Source organism: Moschus berezovskii, chromosome 24 (genome assembly GCF_049115385.1).
Source record: "Moschus berezovskii isolate FMDL1 chromosome 24, NW_MosBer_1.0, whole genome shotgun sequence".
Taxonomy (NCBI): Eukaryota; Metazoa; Chordata; class Mammalia; order Artiodactyla; family Moschidae; genus Moschus; species Moschus berezovskii.
This window is the reverse complement of record NC_142483.1, coordinates 57,405,626-57,421,028: the sequence shown is the minus strand read 5'-3', so window position 1 is coordinate 57,421,028 and position 15,403 is coordinate 57,405,626. Positions and strand designations below refer to the sequence as shown.

General features: G+C 38.9%; 1 protein-coding gene across 7 annotated transcripts in view; it reads left to right on the top strand.

The window, feature by feature from the left end:
* RBMS3 (RNA binding motif single stranded interacting protein 3) overlaps window positions 1–15,403 on the top strand; it is an 841,063-nt gene that overhangs the window by 511,195 nt on the left and 314,465 nt on the right. For all 7 annotated transcript variants that reach the window (XM_055414762.2, XM_055414770.2, XM_055414766.2 and 4 more), the window contains exon 5: window positions 11,737–11,894. In XM_055414762.2, the coding sequence (XP_055270737.1) occupies window positions 11,737–11,894 (158 nt within the window). The remainder of the gene's footprint in view (window positions 1–11,736; window positions 11,895–15,403) is intronic.

Sequence of the window (15,403 nt, the reverse complement as noted above, 5' to 3'; positions counted from 1 at the left end):
TTGCAGGCGGATTCTTTACCATCTGAGCCACCAGAATACTACAGTGGGTAGCCTGTCCCTTCTCCAGGAGAACTTTCTGACCCAGGAATTGAACTGGGGTCTCCTGCATTGCAGGTGGATTCTTTACCAGCTGACCTATCAGGGAAGTCCACTGTATAGGTTTTACACACACACACACATATACCACATATATATTTGTTATACATATCTGAATCACTTTGCTCCACACCTGAAACACAACATTGTAAATCAACTATACTTCAGTTAAAAGAAAAAAAGAAGAGCCTCATAGATTCTAATTGATGGGTTAAATCCATTACTCACATTTTGCATATTTATTCTGGAATGTTTTAAATAGAGCACGAACAAGGGAAAGAGAAACGATGCTATAACCCTGCTGCTCCTTTCCGTCTCCTTTTCCACAGACAGTATGATCCAGCTCTGCAGTCCTGTCCAGGAGTTAGGGTCATCCAGCAGAAACTGCCACCCTCTCAAAGGCCTGGCACCTCTGCTGCCCGAGGGATGCATGGAAGTGGAGCAAGGCATTCTCTCCTTGGAGGCCTGGAGCATGTTATTGTTCTTCACTGTGCTAAGAATGCCAATGACACTGAAGCTGAGGAAAAAAAGACTCTTAATGAGTTTCAGCATGTTAATATACTGCAGGTTCCCAATTGTATGAATTTAAGAAGCTTAGCAATTCGGTATCTTCTGAATAATAGCATTTATTTTATACTCCAAATACTCCTGGGGAAGTCTGAATAGCATTGCAGCTTCTTTGGTGTAATAGCTTTGGTGGGCTAATTGACTTGAACAGTGGAATTGCTCTTTAAAAAAAAAAATCCACACAGTTTTGATTAATGAGCCTAGTAATAAATCATTAATCTTTTTAGCTCATAAATGATAAGTACAGTGTTCTGTTTCCCCGTGCGATTCATTTCTAGATTCTCCTGCTGATCCAGTGGCCGCATTTTAAGAATCTCATCATCAGTTTAATATGGCCACCTCTATGTAATTTAATATAAGGTCTGGTAAGTTTGCACCCATGAGAAATGCAATGGGACAGATTCTAAATAGCAATAATGGCTGTTTTATGAACACGACTTACATTTAGTTTGTAACTCTCCTTCTACAATGTCCTAAATGCCTTTATTTCTATAATTACTCATAATTATAGAGAGAATAATGAGTTACGGAGTTTCCACCGTGTGTCTGGAACTCCCCTAGTTTTTTAGTATATTGTGTCATTGAATTCTCATGATAACTCTCTGAAGTTATTAGTTATTATTTCTATTTTATGGTTCAGGAAATTTGTTGAGAAATGATAACTAGTTACTGTCATAAAACTCATTAATGCCAGAATCACTGTGTCACTCTTTGTTTACAGGTTATTACTATTTAACATTTTCTAAAGGTTTATACATAAAATTTTTTTGTTGAAATTGAAATATGTAAATAGTTAAACCCACATTGAAAATTTTGGTTGTCTTAGTGGTTAATATCTCCTAGGGGGTTATATATTTCAGAAATTAATTTTATGTTCATAATGTAGCTGAGACACCATTTAGAAATAATTTTGACTGTCTAATCACCATATTGAGGAAAACTCATGTGTTCACTAACAGGAAATAGCTTTTCTTATTGAGATTTAGTTGTAAACTGTCCATAAGTCTGAGCTCTCTGTGGCAGGCAAGAAACATGCCCATCATGTCTCTGTTGTCAGGATTTAGCTCAGTGACTGATAAAGACAAATGTTTGATGAGTGAGTGAATGAACAGCCAATGTGTGTGTGTGTGTGTGTGTGTGTGTGCGCGCGCTCAGTCCTGTCCGACTCTTTGTGACCCCCATGGACTGTAGCCCACCAGGATCCTCTGTCCATGTGACTTCAGAATACTGGAGTGGGTTGCTATTTCCTTCTCCAGGGGATCTTCCCAATCCAGGGGTTAAACCCAAGTCTCTTACATCTCCCACATTGGCAGGCGGACTCTTTACCACTGAGCCACCTTGGAAGCTGAACACTCAATAAGAATGGTATAAAATATAAGAGGATGGTCTGTTTAGTAAAGGGCCTTGAGTCAAGACATGTAAACCCACAAGTGGCTTTGGCTGACAAAGGTACTGTGTCCCTGAGCGCCCTCAGTTCTTCAGGTGCGCTGGCCCGGAGCCCAGGATTCCTGAAGAACTGGGGAGAAACAGATTTATGTGCGCTTTTTTCATCCATCTTCCAGGAAGTCTTGGTGGCATCCTTTTAACTCAGTGTTGAGTCACAGTAAGAATAAGACTGATCACTTTTCCACTGATATGTTTTAAGAAAATTACAATTAATTTATGTGCCCAAAAAAGCTGGCATTGGTGATGGAAGTTAATAGTTTTCAAAAGTAAAATGGTTTATCTGCTTTGAACATCCACAATCCTCTGTGTACATTTTGCTTGCTGTTTTTCTACCAAGCTCGTGATTTTAATACCAGAAATACAAGAAATGAACCAAGATGGTAGCATCCAGGTGACTTCCTGCATTGATAGTGACAGTTTTCATGGCCACACACACGCACAAATTTTCTCCACGGTAATGTTAAGGATCACAGGCCCCCAGAAGTTCTGCAGTCTTCTCAGGCTGTCTTCGGAAAGACTGGGACTAAATACACCTAGGATATGCCATCCTTCACTTAGACTGACAGGATTTACATGTACAGCTGAATTTGTTTTCTTAAAGAAGGTACTGGTGTACAACTGAAAGCATCCTCTTTCTCTATTCCATGTGAAATGTGCATGGCTTTACAAAACCAGTTTCCTGTGAAACTGACATTGGACAATTTTGGAATAAAAGTAGATTCGAGCAAAACAGCAATGTAACAGCAACATTTCACATACCAAGCTGTCATTTTTTCACTCCCTCTATATAAAGCACATAGTTTTAAGATGTATCCTCATGTAATAGAGGTTAGAAGAAAACTAGCCAGATGTGTATTTCTTAGGAACTTGAGAAATATTTGTTATGCCAGCCTTGAAAGCAGAACTTAACTTTAGGTCTTTCTCAAACTCAGTAGGATGAAGGGATTTCCATTCATAGAAAGGTAAATTGTGCTTCCACTGAACACCTGTAGGAATCTGCCCAGTGCTGGCTCCTTCACCTTGATCCCTTAGAAGTTATGAAGCAGCCTTTAAACACATTGCTTTTTATTGGAATCTCAGGTCTCTGAGTCACATAGATCGGGATTTGAATTATCATTGGATTTAAAAGTTGTGTGACCTTAAACAACTGAATATCTTCTTTTAACCTCTGCTTTCTCAAGTAAAATAAGGACATTAACCAGACAGACAGACAGGGGTTGTTTTAAGGAAGAGAACCATATGAATTTAAATAACTTTAAAACCTAGTATGTGGTGCAAAGTAAGCTTAAAAGTAATATAAATCCCGTGTGTGTGTGCTGTGCTCAGTCGTGTCCGACTCTTTGTGACCCCCTGGACTGTAGCCCACCAGGCTCCTCTGTCCAGGGGATTTCCCAGGCAAGAATACTGGAGTGGGTTGCCATTTCCTCCTCCAGGGGATCTTCCTGACCCAAGGACCAAACTTACGTCTCCTGAGTCTCCTGCATTGGCGGGTGGATTCTTTACCATTGATCCACCTGGGAAACCCAATATGAATCCTGTATAACAACAAATAATTTATATGGCTTGATAATAATATTAATCCTTTGTAGCAATTACTATCTTAGTATGAGTATGTCCTGTGCAATATTTGGGACATACTTATGTTACCAGGTCCAAGCCCATACTGCTCGCTGTATGACAGGCCAGTAAATCAAGAGGTGAGTTGGTGGGGGCAAAGAGTCATGACTTTATTGGAAAGTTAGCAGACTGCGAAGATGGTGGATTTGTGTCCCAAAGAACCATCTTACCCAAGTTAGAACTCGGGCTTGTTTTATACTCAGAGGGGAGGGGTTGTGGTTGGTTGTTGCAAACTTCTTGGTGCCAGAATCCTTTGCTCTTGCAGCTGTTCTGGTAAATCTGGTTATGATGTTCTTGTAAACCTCCAACAAACAAATGTTATTCACTGTTCTGTGATTTTTTTTTATCTCTATGCAAATGAAAAAGTGTTATACCCTTAAGAGTCAAAGAATGGGCAATCCTGTATATTTCAGGTTATTGGCAATATCCCTAACTTGCAGCAAAAACAACAGAATAAAAAAGTTAAAATAAAAAGAAGTGGACCCAACATCGAGTCAGATTTGTCCTTTGCTATCATACTTACATTAAAAACTTTTGTGTTGTTTCACACAGAAATTCAGATTTAGCAGAGTACCCTGTATTTTATCAGGATGCGCTACTTTCAAGGGACACAGTGATGGCCACCTGAGTCCTGTCGCACGATTCCAGTAGTCAGCACGTATGGTAGGCGCTGAGGGGTCACTGACACTGAGCCCGGTGGGAATGGTTGCCCTTGAGTGTAATTCTTTACCCTTAACACCTTTATGCTTCACTCGACGACATATTTGCGTGTGCCCCCAACATGCCTGGGAGCCTCAGCAAGGCTCAGCTGTTCTGGGCAGAAGACAGAGGTGATTTGCATGTATTCTGTATGTGCATGTGTTGTGATGATCATACCAGGAGAAATGAATAGGGTGCTGTAGCAAATGTATGGCCATATTCATGCCCTTTCCAGAATGTCAGTCGTTTGAAGAAACATTGTCATTGTCCACGAATCAGGTGATGACATTCTGTTCTAAAACTCATGGCATCGAAAGCCCCGTCAGAGAGATGAATGAGACTGAGGAAGAGGGGTGTAATTTGTTTGCAATATTGAGTCTGTTTCTCTATAGTTTTGTTTCCTGTTCTCATTCTTGACCGTCAGGACTCTGAGTACGAAACCATACGTATTTGTGATATAACAGTACGTTACAATAAAACTATAGAGAGAGCTCAGTATTGTAAAGTGTTAATTTAGCGTTTTCTCACAGGAGAAACCATACCATCAGGTGATACTGGGCTGAGCTCAGGAGGTCCTGTGAAGGGAGAAGTCGAGCAGAGCCAGGACCCCGCCTGGCCCAGGACCACACACAGGTAACTCCGACTCAGTCACTGAGACTTGGGGCACTCACTAAGCCCTTTACTGCTCACCTCACCCCAGGGCTGCTTTCAGCCAGCCCTGACTTAAAGAGCAACTCGTGACCCAGTGTTCAGGTTGTCCTGAGCCTTGGACATGATTTCTCATTCTCTGCTGAGTGTGTTGTCCAGAACTAACCCGTGTCCCCACTTGAACTTGGGGATAAGAACTCCAATTGCCAATGCTGTGCTTACATGAAATCTGAAACAACGAAATCCTTCTTTGCAACATGTGTTCCTTAGGGAAATTGGTCTTATTGATTCTTATTTTATGGAAATTGTTATTATTGGTGCCTCAGGAGGAAAAGCTGCTGGATGCCCTGCTCTGACTCCATCAGTATGTGAGAGCAGGGGAGGAGAAATCACCTTCTCACTTAGCAGAGGGAGAAGACGATTGAAAATAGAGGGCAGCCACCTTCATTGCTTAGCAGATAAGACAGAGGATATCTTCACTGGGCACTATTTAGGGGTGAAAGTCTACCTCTTAGTAGTCTTCCTTTACTTTCCCTTTAATGGTCTCTAACGCATTAGATGCTTCTAGAGGAAGGGGAAGACTCTGGCTCTCTTTATACCTGGTCCAAGACCATGTTTTTGTGGCTCGGGAACAGAAAGGTCCTACTGTGAAGGTCAGAGCTAAGACTGCTCTCATATTTTTATGGCAAAACAGATTTGACAAAATTAACACTTTGTATTAAGATTCTTGTGTGTGTGTGTGTGTGTGTGAAGAGTTCTATTTCATGAAATCTGCCTGATTATTGAGGCTGACAAATCTCAAGATCTGAGGTCAGCAAGCTGTGCTGGAGACCCTATAATAGCCAGTGTTTCAGTATTGAGTTCAAAGGCAGGAAAGAAATAGTGTCCCAGCTTGAAGGTGGTCAAACTAAACTTGAGGGCGATCAGCCTTTTTCAGATCTTCAGTGATTGGATGAGGCCCACTCGTATTAGAGAGGGTGATCTGTTTTATTCAGTAAACAAATTAGTTTAAATGTTAACGTCATTCAGGAAGCACTCTCACAGCTAGATTTAGAACAATGCCTGACCAATTCTCTCAACATCCTGTGGCTTAGTCCAGGTAGCAAATGAAATTAATCATCAGAGAAGTATGTCCAGAATGTCTGGTTTCCTCCGGATCTTGCCGAGAGAAGCTGGAACTCCTAGAGCCATGCATCAGACAGGCTGATGATGTTACTAGAAGGGTAAGAACATTTGTGTACAAAGTTAGTGTTAAACGAATTCTAAAACCTCTGATGCCTTTAAGGGCAGCTTGTTAATTAAGGAGGCTCTGACTCCATGTTTTTGTTTTTGGGGAAAGGGAAAACACTTTGTTTTTTTTATTATTAATTTTTAAATTGCTGAACATTTAAAATAATCTCTTCCATTAAAAAGTAATACCACCACAATATTTTAATTACCCTCCAATTAAAATAAATAAATTTTAAAGAAAAGCAATTGCCGCTTTGTTTCCACATTGATTTTTCATTCTACTAGTGAGATCCACTGAATAGCGATATTTATTGGCAATCCTGAGAGTTGGTGTACTGTAGTAGAAAGGGTACTATCCTGATCTTGATCAAGATCAAAAATATCACTTATGATGTCATTTATTCACTTACTCGCCATGAGTGTTTGGTAACCTTAAAATATCAGAATCGATTTTCTCATTTGTAGAGTGATGATAATAACTCTTGCCTATCTACTGCCTAGGAGTGTTAGAAAGGGCCATATAAAATAAAATAAATGCCCCCAAACACCTTAAATACTGTAAAACTCTGCTCCATTAAGGAATAATATTATTATCTGTAGTCTATATGAACATCCCCTTCAATGTGTTTTTTTTTTTTTTTCAGGCAGACAGATCTTTTATTAAACAGACACTCCCAAGACACAGGAATTGTAACAATCACTCTTGACTTCCCCTTTTTATTTTTTTTATTTATTTTAATTGGAATCTAATTACTTTACATTATTGTATTGGTTTTGCCATACATTTAAAATCATATGTTTGCTTTAGAGTTGTTTCAAACATCTTCAGGATATTTCAGGATATTTTGTCACCACTGCTCAGGACAATTCACCCTGAGACAACTTTGTCCAATTAACAGTTAAGAGTGACTATTAATTGATTGCACATAATGTTGTGCTTTAAAAAAAAAAAAGCTTGATAGTATATAAAGTAGGCAAAGACTGGTAATTTGGTATAGTGTATTATCATGGAAAAAGTAGAAATGTAGTCCCCTCAATCAGTGTTATAATTTGATCTACCAAACATACTTGTTCCAAATGAAGTGCGTGCAGAAATGGAGAGCAAGTATTTAAAACTTTTTATAACAGTCTCACATTAGCATGACATTTAATCCAAGTGTAATTTTGATCTGTTGAATGTGGCAATAAAAATTGCAGCTTGCATTATGTGTCTTTTAATTTCATTCTGTTAGCTTTGGCAAATATAAATATTTCACAAATATCAGTTTGTGACAGATTGGAAATAAGAATGGTTCCCACCACAGGTGGCTTGAGAAACTCTGCTCTAAAATCTCCAATGCCAATAACTGCTTCCTGAATATTTAAATATAATTTCATCAAGCGTGCGTGTTATCAGGTTGAGTGTTGAAATCTTGTTCAACAGTCATTACCTTTTCTAGAATCAGGTGTATATAATAGTTATCTATCCAACAAGCACAGACCAGACATGATATTTGACCGTGACGTGAGCAATAACGCTCTCCTCTATTCGTCTTCATTCGCTAAGCTTCCTCAGAATGTTCTGAAGTTGTTCCAAACCACATTAAAAAGGTGAATGAACACCAACACATCTAACACCAAAACCCATGGAAAGTGAAGTCATGAAATGAATGTTTACATATTCTTACATAAAAGGGCAAGGTCTCTGCTCCTGTTAACAATGGGGCAGGTACCATTCTAACTTTTTCACAATCTTTTGGTGAAGCTAAGTAATAAATCAAGAAGCCCCTATACAGATGAAAAGATACAGACAGACCAAATGGAGGAGTTACTTATGGTGACACGGTCAATTAAATGTAATAGATGCATGAATTATAGTCACATACTTTTATAGGTTATACGCTGCAGAGGGGTCATTCAGTGATGGTACGTGAGATGCCAGCTAAGGCCAGGAACCCCCTTTTTTGGCAGCCTTAACTTGTGTCTAAACTAAGTAATGAATAAGCAAAACTGAATAAAATAAGATATGCAGAGATATTCTTTTCTGTACTAATATTTCTTTGAACTACAAACTTCTGTCTACTATTCTCTGGAGTTTACGAGGAAAGGCAGTATGAAGCATTGAAAAGAACATTAGACTAGGTATGTTGGGACATGGGTTCTATTTCCAGCCCATTACTAATTAGCTGGGTGGCCTTGGGTAAATCATAAGCACTACTTCAGTCTCTATCTTTACCCCCATCTGTTAAATGAACCGATTGGATGAGGTGCCCCTTCAGCTCCATTTCGGAGCTAAATGATCATGAAAAGTTAAAAACAGATTGGTAAAAGATTCTAGATTGTAGGTATCACATGAGTTTGTTTTGTTTTGTTTTGTTTTTTTACAATTTTAAAAGGCATATTCTTTCAGGTTCACAGTGACAAAGAGCCTTTCAAAAGAAACCATCTGTTTATATAAATCTGATACATAAATAAAAATATAGATGTGTATATTATTTTAAAGTTCATTCTATACAGAAATTAAGTTCTATTGTCAAGTCAACAAATATGTTCAAGACTTGTATTTCAAAGGAGAGAATGAGTTCATGAATAACACTGCCCAACACTATAGTCTTTCTATGAACACAAATCAAGGAATGACACTCTCCAATTCTGTACTGTCTCTGTGAGCACAGATTAAGGAGCTGGCCTTGCTCTTTGAATTGGGATTCAGAAAGCAGCTCCCTGGGCAGTCTCTTGTGTATAAGCTCTGTCTGTTTACTGCACTCCGTTTTGAGAAGGTGCAAGTCAATGAATCAGGATACACTGGTCTAATGCTACTTGAAAAATGAAAAGATTGTACAGAATGCTGGCAGAGGGGGATTGTTTGCTCATGGTTGTTTATCCTTATTTAGGACAAAGGGGTGCAGAACATTGGGCAACTTCCCACCCATTCCTGGGACTGCCATATGTTGCAGTCTGCTCTCTGGGCTAAAGCAGGAACTCCCACTGGAACTTGAGTTGACCTGGAAGTGTTAAACTCCAAAAATCACACTATAGGAAAGTTATTCTTTTCTCAACTCTGATTCTTCCCAGGGAAAAGACTGTCTGTTCCTAGTGTGCGCGATACCTCTCTTAATTACAAATCTCGTTTGTAACTAAGAGAGAGTCAACCACCAAGGTCAAAAGCTTCTGCGAAGAAGCAATATCTAATATAATTTAATAACATTAATTTGTTACCAGTTTTGATAGTAACCTACTTATGCCAAGCGATCCTGGCCATTTAGCTACGCAAGCAACATAATGTTGTCTTTTTAAATGGGTTTACTGAAGCCCAAAGGTGTTTTGATGTAAAGAAAAGTTTTAAGTAAATAAAATCAGTACATGGCTGGCACAATTTCTAAGATGATATGCAAATGATTAAAGCGTAGCTAACACTGGACTGGACTAGTGGAAAATGCACTGAGATGGCAGATAGAAAACCTGACTAAATTTAATTTGAACCCTGTCCCTAATTATCAAATTGTCTTCAGGTAAGATGATGAAAAGTTCGTGCCTCCATTTCCTCATTATCCAGTAACTATGATGCTATTTGTTTACCTGCCTTTGGAAAGATGATATGAAGATTAAAATTAAAGGATGGGTAGTAAAATAATATAAAGATGAAAGTTATATGTGCATAGGCTTGTTATTATGAATCTGAAATACCACTTTTTTTTAATCACCCCCATTAGGGGGTGGGGATCATGTCACTTAGGAAGAAATAATATCTCTGTTTTCTCTCTAGGATCATACCATTAATTAGTGATGGGTGTGAGTGAGAGAAACTGACCACAGTTAAGCAGTTTCTCCATTTAAGCTGTATTCCCAGATGCTAAAATTGTGTTGTATTTTTTGATTGATTGCATATTTATTTGCAGAGATTTCTCTGGTGATCAAAAAGCTTGAAAACTAAACTGTGTTTCAAAAAGAACCTAATAATAGATCTTATTCATCTCAAAGCCTAATAAAAATATTATGAACTACATGAATATTTAGAACTGCTAAACATAATGGAGTTTAGTTTCATGCCAAAAGTGTTTCTTGACCTGTAATAGTAATTGGAATCTTGTTCATTGTGCTTAAAACCTCAAATTTCTACAGAAGATATCATCTCTTCACAAAAGATATTTTTACTGTTATATAATCTCATTTGCTACAGACTTCAGAACTGCTTTTCCCAATGTGATTGTGTTTCTTGTTGCTTTAGTTAAAATATAATAGTTCATTTAAGTATCTGATCTGTTTTGATATTAACTAATCACGTCGGGTTTTTGGCTGTGCATTATTTTGAGACTTATAACTAAGTTCCAACATGTAAATTCAGTCTGTGAAGTAGCAAATATTCATGTACTTGGAAATAATGCTGGCAGGTTGTTTGATTTCCCATCCTATTAAAAAAGTGCTTATTAAGCACTACTGCTTCATAATCTCATTCACGTGTAAATATTTAGTTGTGTTCTGTGGCAGTGAGCGATCATTAAAAATCACCTGAAGGGCTTGTCAAAACACAGGTCATTTGGCCCACCCTCAAGTTTCTGATGCGGGGATGGGTCCTGAGAATTTACATTAATGGCAAGTTCCCAACTGATGCTGAGGCTGATGATATTCTAGAACCATACTTCTTTTCCCCCCATTGATTCAGTGGAAAGCAGTATAGTAAGACAGGAAAATCCAGAAACTTGGGGGATACCACCCAGGTTTCAGCCCTGGCTTTTACGTTTAGGAGCTATGTAACTTAGACAAGCCATGGCTCAATTTTGTCCTCTTTAAGATAGTAACAATTATATATACCAGGAATACTGAATGAAATAGTCTATATCAAGGGTTTAAAACAATGCCTAGTGTGTGGTGAAGGGCTTCCCAGGGAGCACTAGTGGTAAAGAACCCATCTGCCAATGAAAGAGATGAGATGTAAGAGGTGTGGGTTGGATCCCTGGGTCTGGAAGATCCCCTGGAGGCGGGCATGGCAACCCACTCCAGTATTCTTGCCTGGAGAATCCCAGAGGAGCTTGGCAGGCTATGGTCTATAGTGTCACAAAGAGTTGTGAGGTTACTTGCTCACACACATGATTATGAACACTCTCTAAATGCAACATTAGTAACTAGTGGTGAAGGCAATTAGAGTGGTTTTAGAACCACCAGTTAATGGTCACAGAATATAGGTGTTTACCTTTGTTCAACCACAATAAAAGTTCATTAGTCTTTTCTAAGGAAGGCTGGACAGAAAGCTTGGTTCTCACAGATGACATTGTTTCTATGAGAAGCATTCTGGCCCATAGGAATTCAGTGAAAAGAAACACTGCCCTTACTGAAAGAATTTGAGCAGAATGTTGGAGGTTGGAATCTAGATGGCAATGTAAGGAAAATGGATCCATTTGTGCAGTGTTTCTCAATATTCAGAACTTACCGCATGTGTTTCTTTTTTTCCCTTAGCAACAAGAGCAAGACCCAACAAACCTATACATCTCAAATCTCCCCATTTCTATGGATGAGCAGGAACTTGAGAATATGCTGAAACCCTTTGGACATGTCATTTCCACAAGAATACTAAGAGATGCTAATGGAGTCAGCAGAGGCGTTGGCTTTGCCAGGTAAAACACCTGCTCTTTCCTGAGTATTCACTTTTAATTCCATCCCTTTCTAGCATTAGAATAGTGCTGGAGTGTAGAATATTCAAAGAAAAGTAGCTTATCAAACTGACTCTGTATCTTTGCTTTGAGTTAGAGAATTATTGGAATGTAACTCTAAATGTAACTATAAATATGTTGTTCTTGCTAAAATAGGTACACAGGATGTTTGTATCTGTCACATGTCATAATGAAATGCCTAACACTTTCCCCGTCCTCTCTATGCCTATAGATCAACAAAATCAGATGCTGTCAATCTCACTAAGGGTAATAAATGCTCAGAACCCCAAAGTCAAAGACCCCCATGGGCTGAACAAAGCATCCACATGATTTAGCATTGATTTCCAAAGAGCTAGATGGTAGAATTTCTCAGCCAGGGGAAGAGAGAAGATTCAGAGGAACAGGAATTGTTGGGAAGTCCCAAGGAACTCAGAAATCTAAGAGGAGGTGAAGAGGGCATTTGCATTTAAGAGGCCCTTGCCGTGAGCTTTTGATGTTTTAATCAAAACAAAAAAGAACAAATTGCACTTTTCTCATTGTTGGAAAAAGACGAGTAGTTTTCTTTTTAACTTTAAGGGAATGTTTACCAAAGGGGATCTCAGCCAGAAATGGAGTTAAAATGGTTGTACCTGCTGTGCTTTCATGAAAAAAACAAAGTTAAGGAAACTGCGGAGAGAAAGAAACTGCTTAATGGCAAAGAAGAAAAGGAAACGCTGTGTCTCCACAGCTGGGTGTGTTTATGTGTCTTCAGCAGACTCAACGTGAATGAATGGATGGATGTTACATGTCATCTGGAGTCCAGCCCCTTACAGACAGGCATGTCTGCCGGTGGGGAACCCTGGCATCTCTTGGAAAAATCATCCAAACCAACTTCTGTGAGCACACTGGAAAGATAAGAAAACACAGTTGTTAACTAATCTCTACCTTGACTTCCTGGAGGTCATGGACCAAGTCTTAATGTCTACAGAATGTTCTACACATACTAGCCTGGGAGACCTATACAGGATGCATGTCTTATGATTTGAAGAGAAGTCAGCAGAATGAAGAACATCTCCCAGACTTGAATATATTCATGAGGCATTCAAGTTTTCAGAACATTATTAACTTGATTTTAATGGTCAAGGCAGAGCTAATCAGACCGCTGGGTCTCTGAAATTTGCCAGTGTAGTCATTCTTGGAGACGGTACTAGCTGCTCTTGGAGACCTGGCAATGCAGGATTCACTGAACGCCTGCTATGCTGCACTTCACACAGCTTATCCCTGCCCCCCAAACCTCTCTCTAACAAATCAGTTTCTCCTTCATGTGTGCTCCTGCTGAGAAAGAAACGCTTCAAATTCATCAAGTGAACACCCTTCCCAAGAAGATCTATGTCTTTTTAAATTATTTTTAAGCAAAAGATTTTTGGTACAAAGTATGAATATATTAGTTTATTCAGACAGTCATAGCAGAATTCAACAGACTAGGTGGCTTTAGACAACAGACACATATTTTCTCTCAATTCTAGAGGCTAGAAGTTGAAGATCAAGGTGGCAGTAGGTTTGGTTTCCTCTCTGCATTTTGTATTAATAGATGGTCTCCTTTTCCTGCATCTTCACATAGTCTGCCCTTTGTGTGTGTTCTTAATCTCGTCATAGTGTCTTCTCATCAGTCAGATTGAACTAGCATCCACCCATTACACATACACAGTTTATAACCAGTCTCCCGGAGTAAACCACAATGGAAAAGAACACTTAAAAAAATGTATATGTGTGTAAAACTGAGTCACTTTGCTGTGTAGCAGAGATTAATATAACAGTGTAAGCCAACTGTACTTCAAGTAAAAAATAAATGAAGTTAATATAAAATGTTTATATACACACACACACACACACACACACACAACTTTATCCATCTATTGTTGATGGACACATAGTTCTTCACATGCCTTGGTCGTCATAAAAATACTACTATGAACGTGTGGAAACATGTTTCTTTTTGAAATAATGTTTTTGCTTTCTTCTGATGTATATACATGAATGGGATTGCCGGATCACATGGTATTTCTGTCTGTAGGTTTTTGAGGAACTTCCATACTGTTTGTCAGTGTGTGTACCAACTGACAGGCCCACAGTAGTGTACAGAGTTCCCTTTTCTCCACACCTTGCCAACATTTGCTGTTTGTGTTCTTTGATGATGGCCATCCTCACAGATGTGGGGTAATATCACATTGTGGTTTTGATTTATGATTCTCTGCTGATGTTTTTTGGCCATCTCTACATCTTTTTGTGAAAAATGTCTATTCAGGACTTGTGTCCATTTTAAAATCTAGTAGTTCAGTTTTTGGATATTGAGGGGTTTTTTTTAAACATTGAATTTGTGTGTTTTGGATATTAAGCTCTTATCAGCCGTATCGGTTGCAAATATTTTCTTCCATTCAGAAGGTTGTCTTTTTATCAATGGTTCCCTTTCCTGTGTAAAATCTTTTAAGTTTAATTAGGCCCCATTTGTTTATTTTGCTATTATTTCCTTTGTCTTAGAATTTTCAAAAAAATTGCTGCGATTTACATCACCGAGTATTCTGTTTCCTTCTAGGAATTTTTATGGTCTCTGGCCTTCCACTTAGGTCTTCAATGCATTTTGTCTATGGTGTGAGGAAATTTTCTAATTTTATTTTTTTTTTAGATGCAGCTGTTCAGGTTTCCCAGCACAACTGTAGGTGAACTGACCATCAGTGTGTGAATAGATTTCTGGGCTATATTCTGCTCCACTGATCTATGTATCTGTTTTTATGCCAGTCCCTCACTGCTTTGATTTCTGTAGTTTTGTACTATAGCCTGAAGTCAGGGAACATGATACCGTCCAGATCTATTCTTCATTCTCATGATTGTTTTGGCTATTTGGGGTCTTTTATGCTTGTACTGCAAGGAGATCCAACCAGTCCATTCTAAAGGAGATCGATCCTGGGTGTTCATTGGAAGGACTGATGCTAAAGCTGAAACTGCAATACTTTGGCCACCTCATGCGATTAGTTGACTCACTGGAAAAGACTCTGATGCTGGGAAAGGTTTGGGGCGGGAGGAGAAGGGGACGACCGAGAATGAGATGGCTGGATGGCATCACTGACTCTGTGGACATGAGTCTGAGTGAACTCCGGGAGTTGGTGATGGACAGGGAGGCCTGGCGTGCTGAGATTCATGGGGTCACGGAGAGTCGGACACGACTGAGCGACTGAACTGAACTGAACTGACTGATGCTTCCCTAAAAAATTTTAAATTATCTGTCCTATTTCTGTGAAAATTGTTATTGGTATTTTGATAGGGATCTCACTGAATCAGTAGATTGCCTTAGGATGCAGAGTGATTTTAACAGTATTAATTATCTCCCAATTCTTTGATCATCTTTGCAAACGTTACCTTGAACTCTTTCTCAGGTAGATATCCACTTAATTTTTCTTCTGGGTTTCATCTGTTCCTTCATTTGGAATATGTTCCTC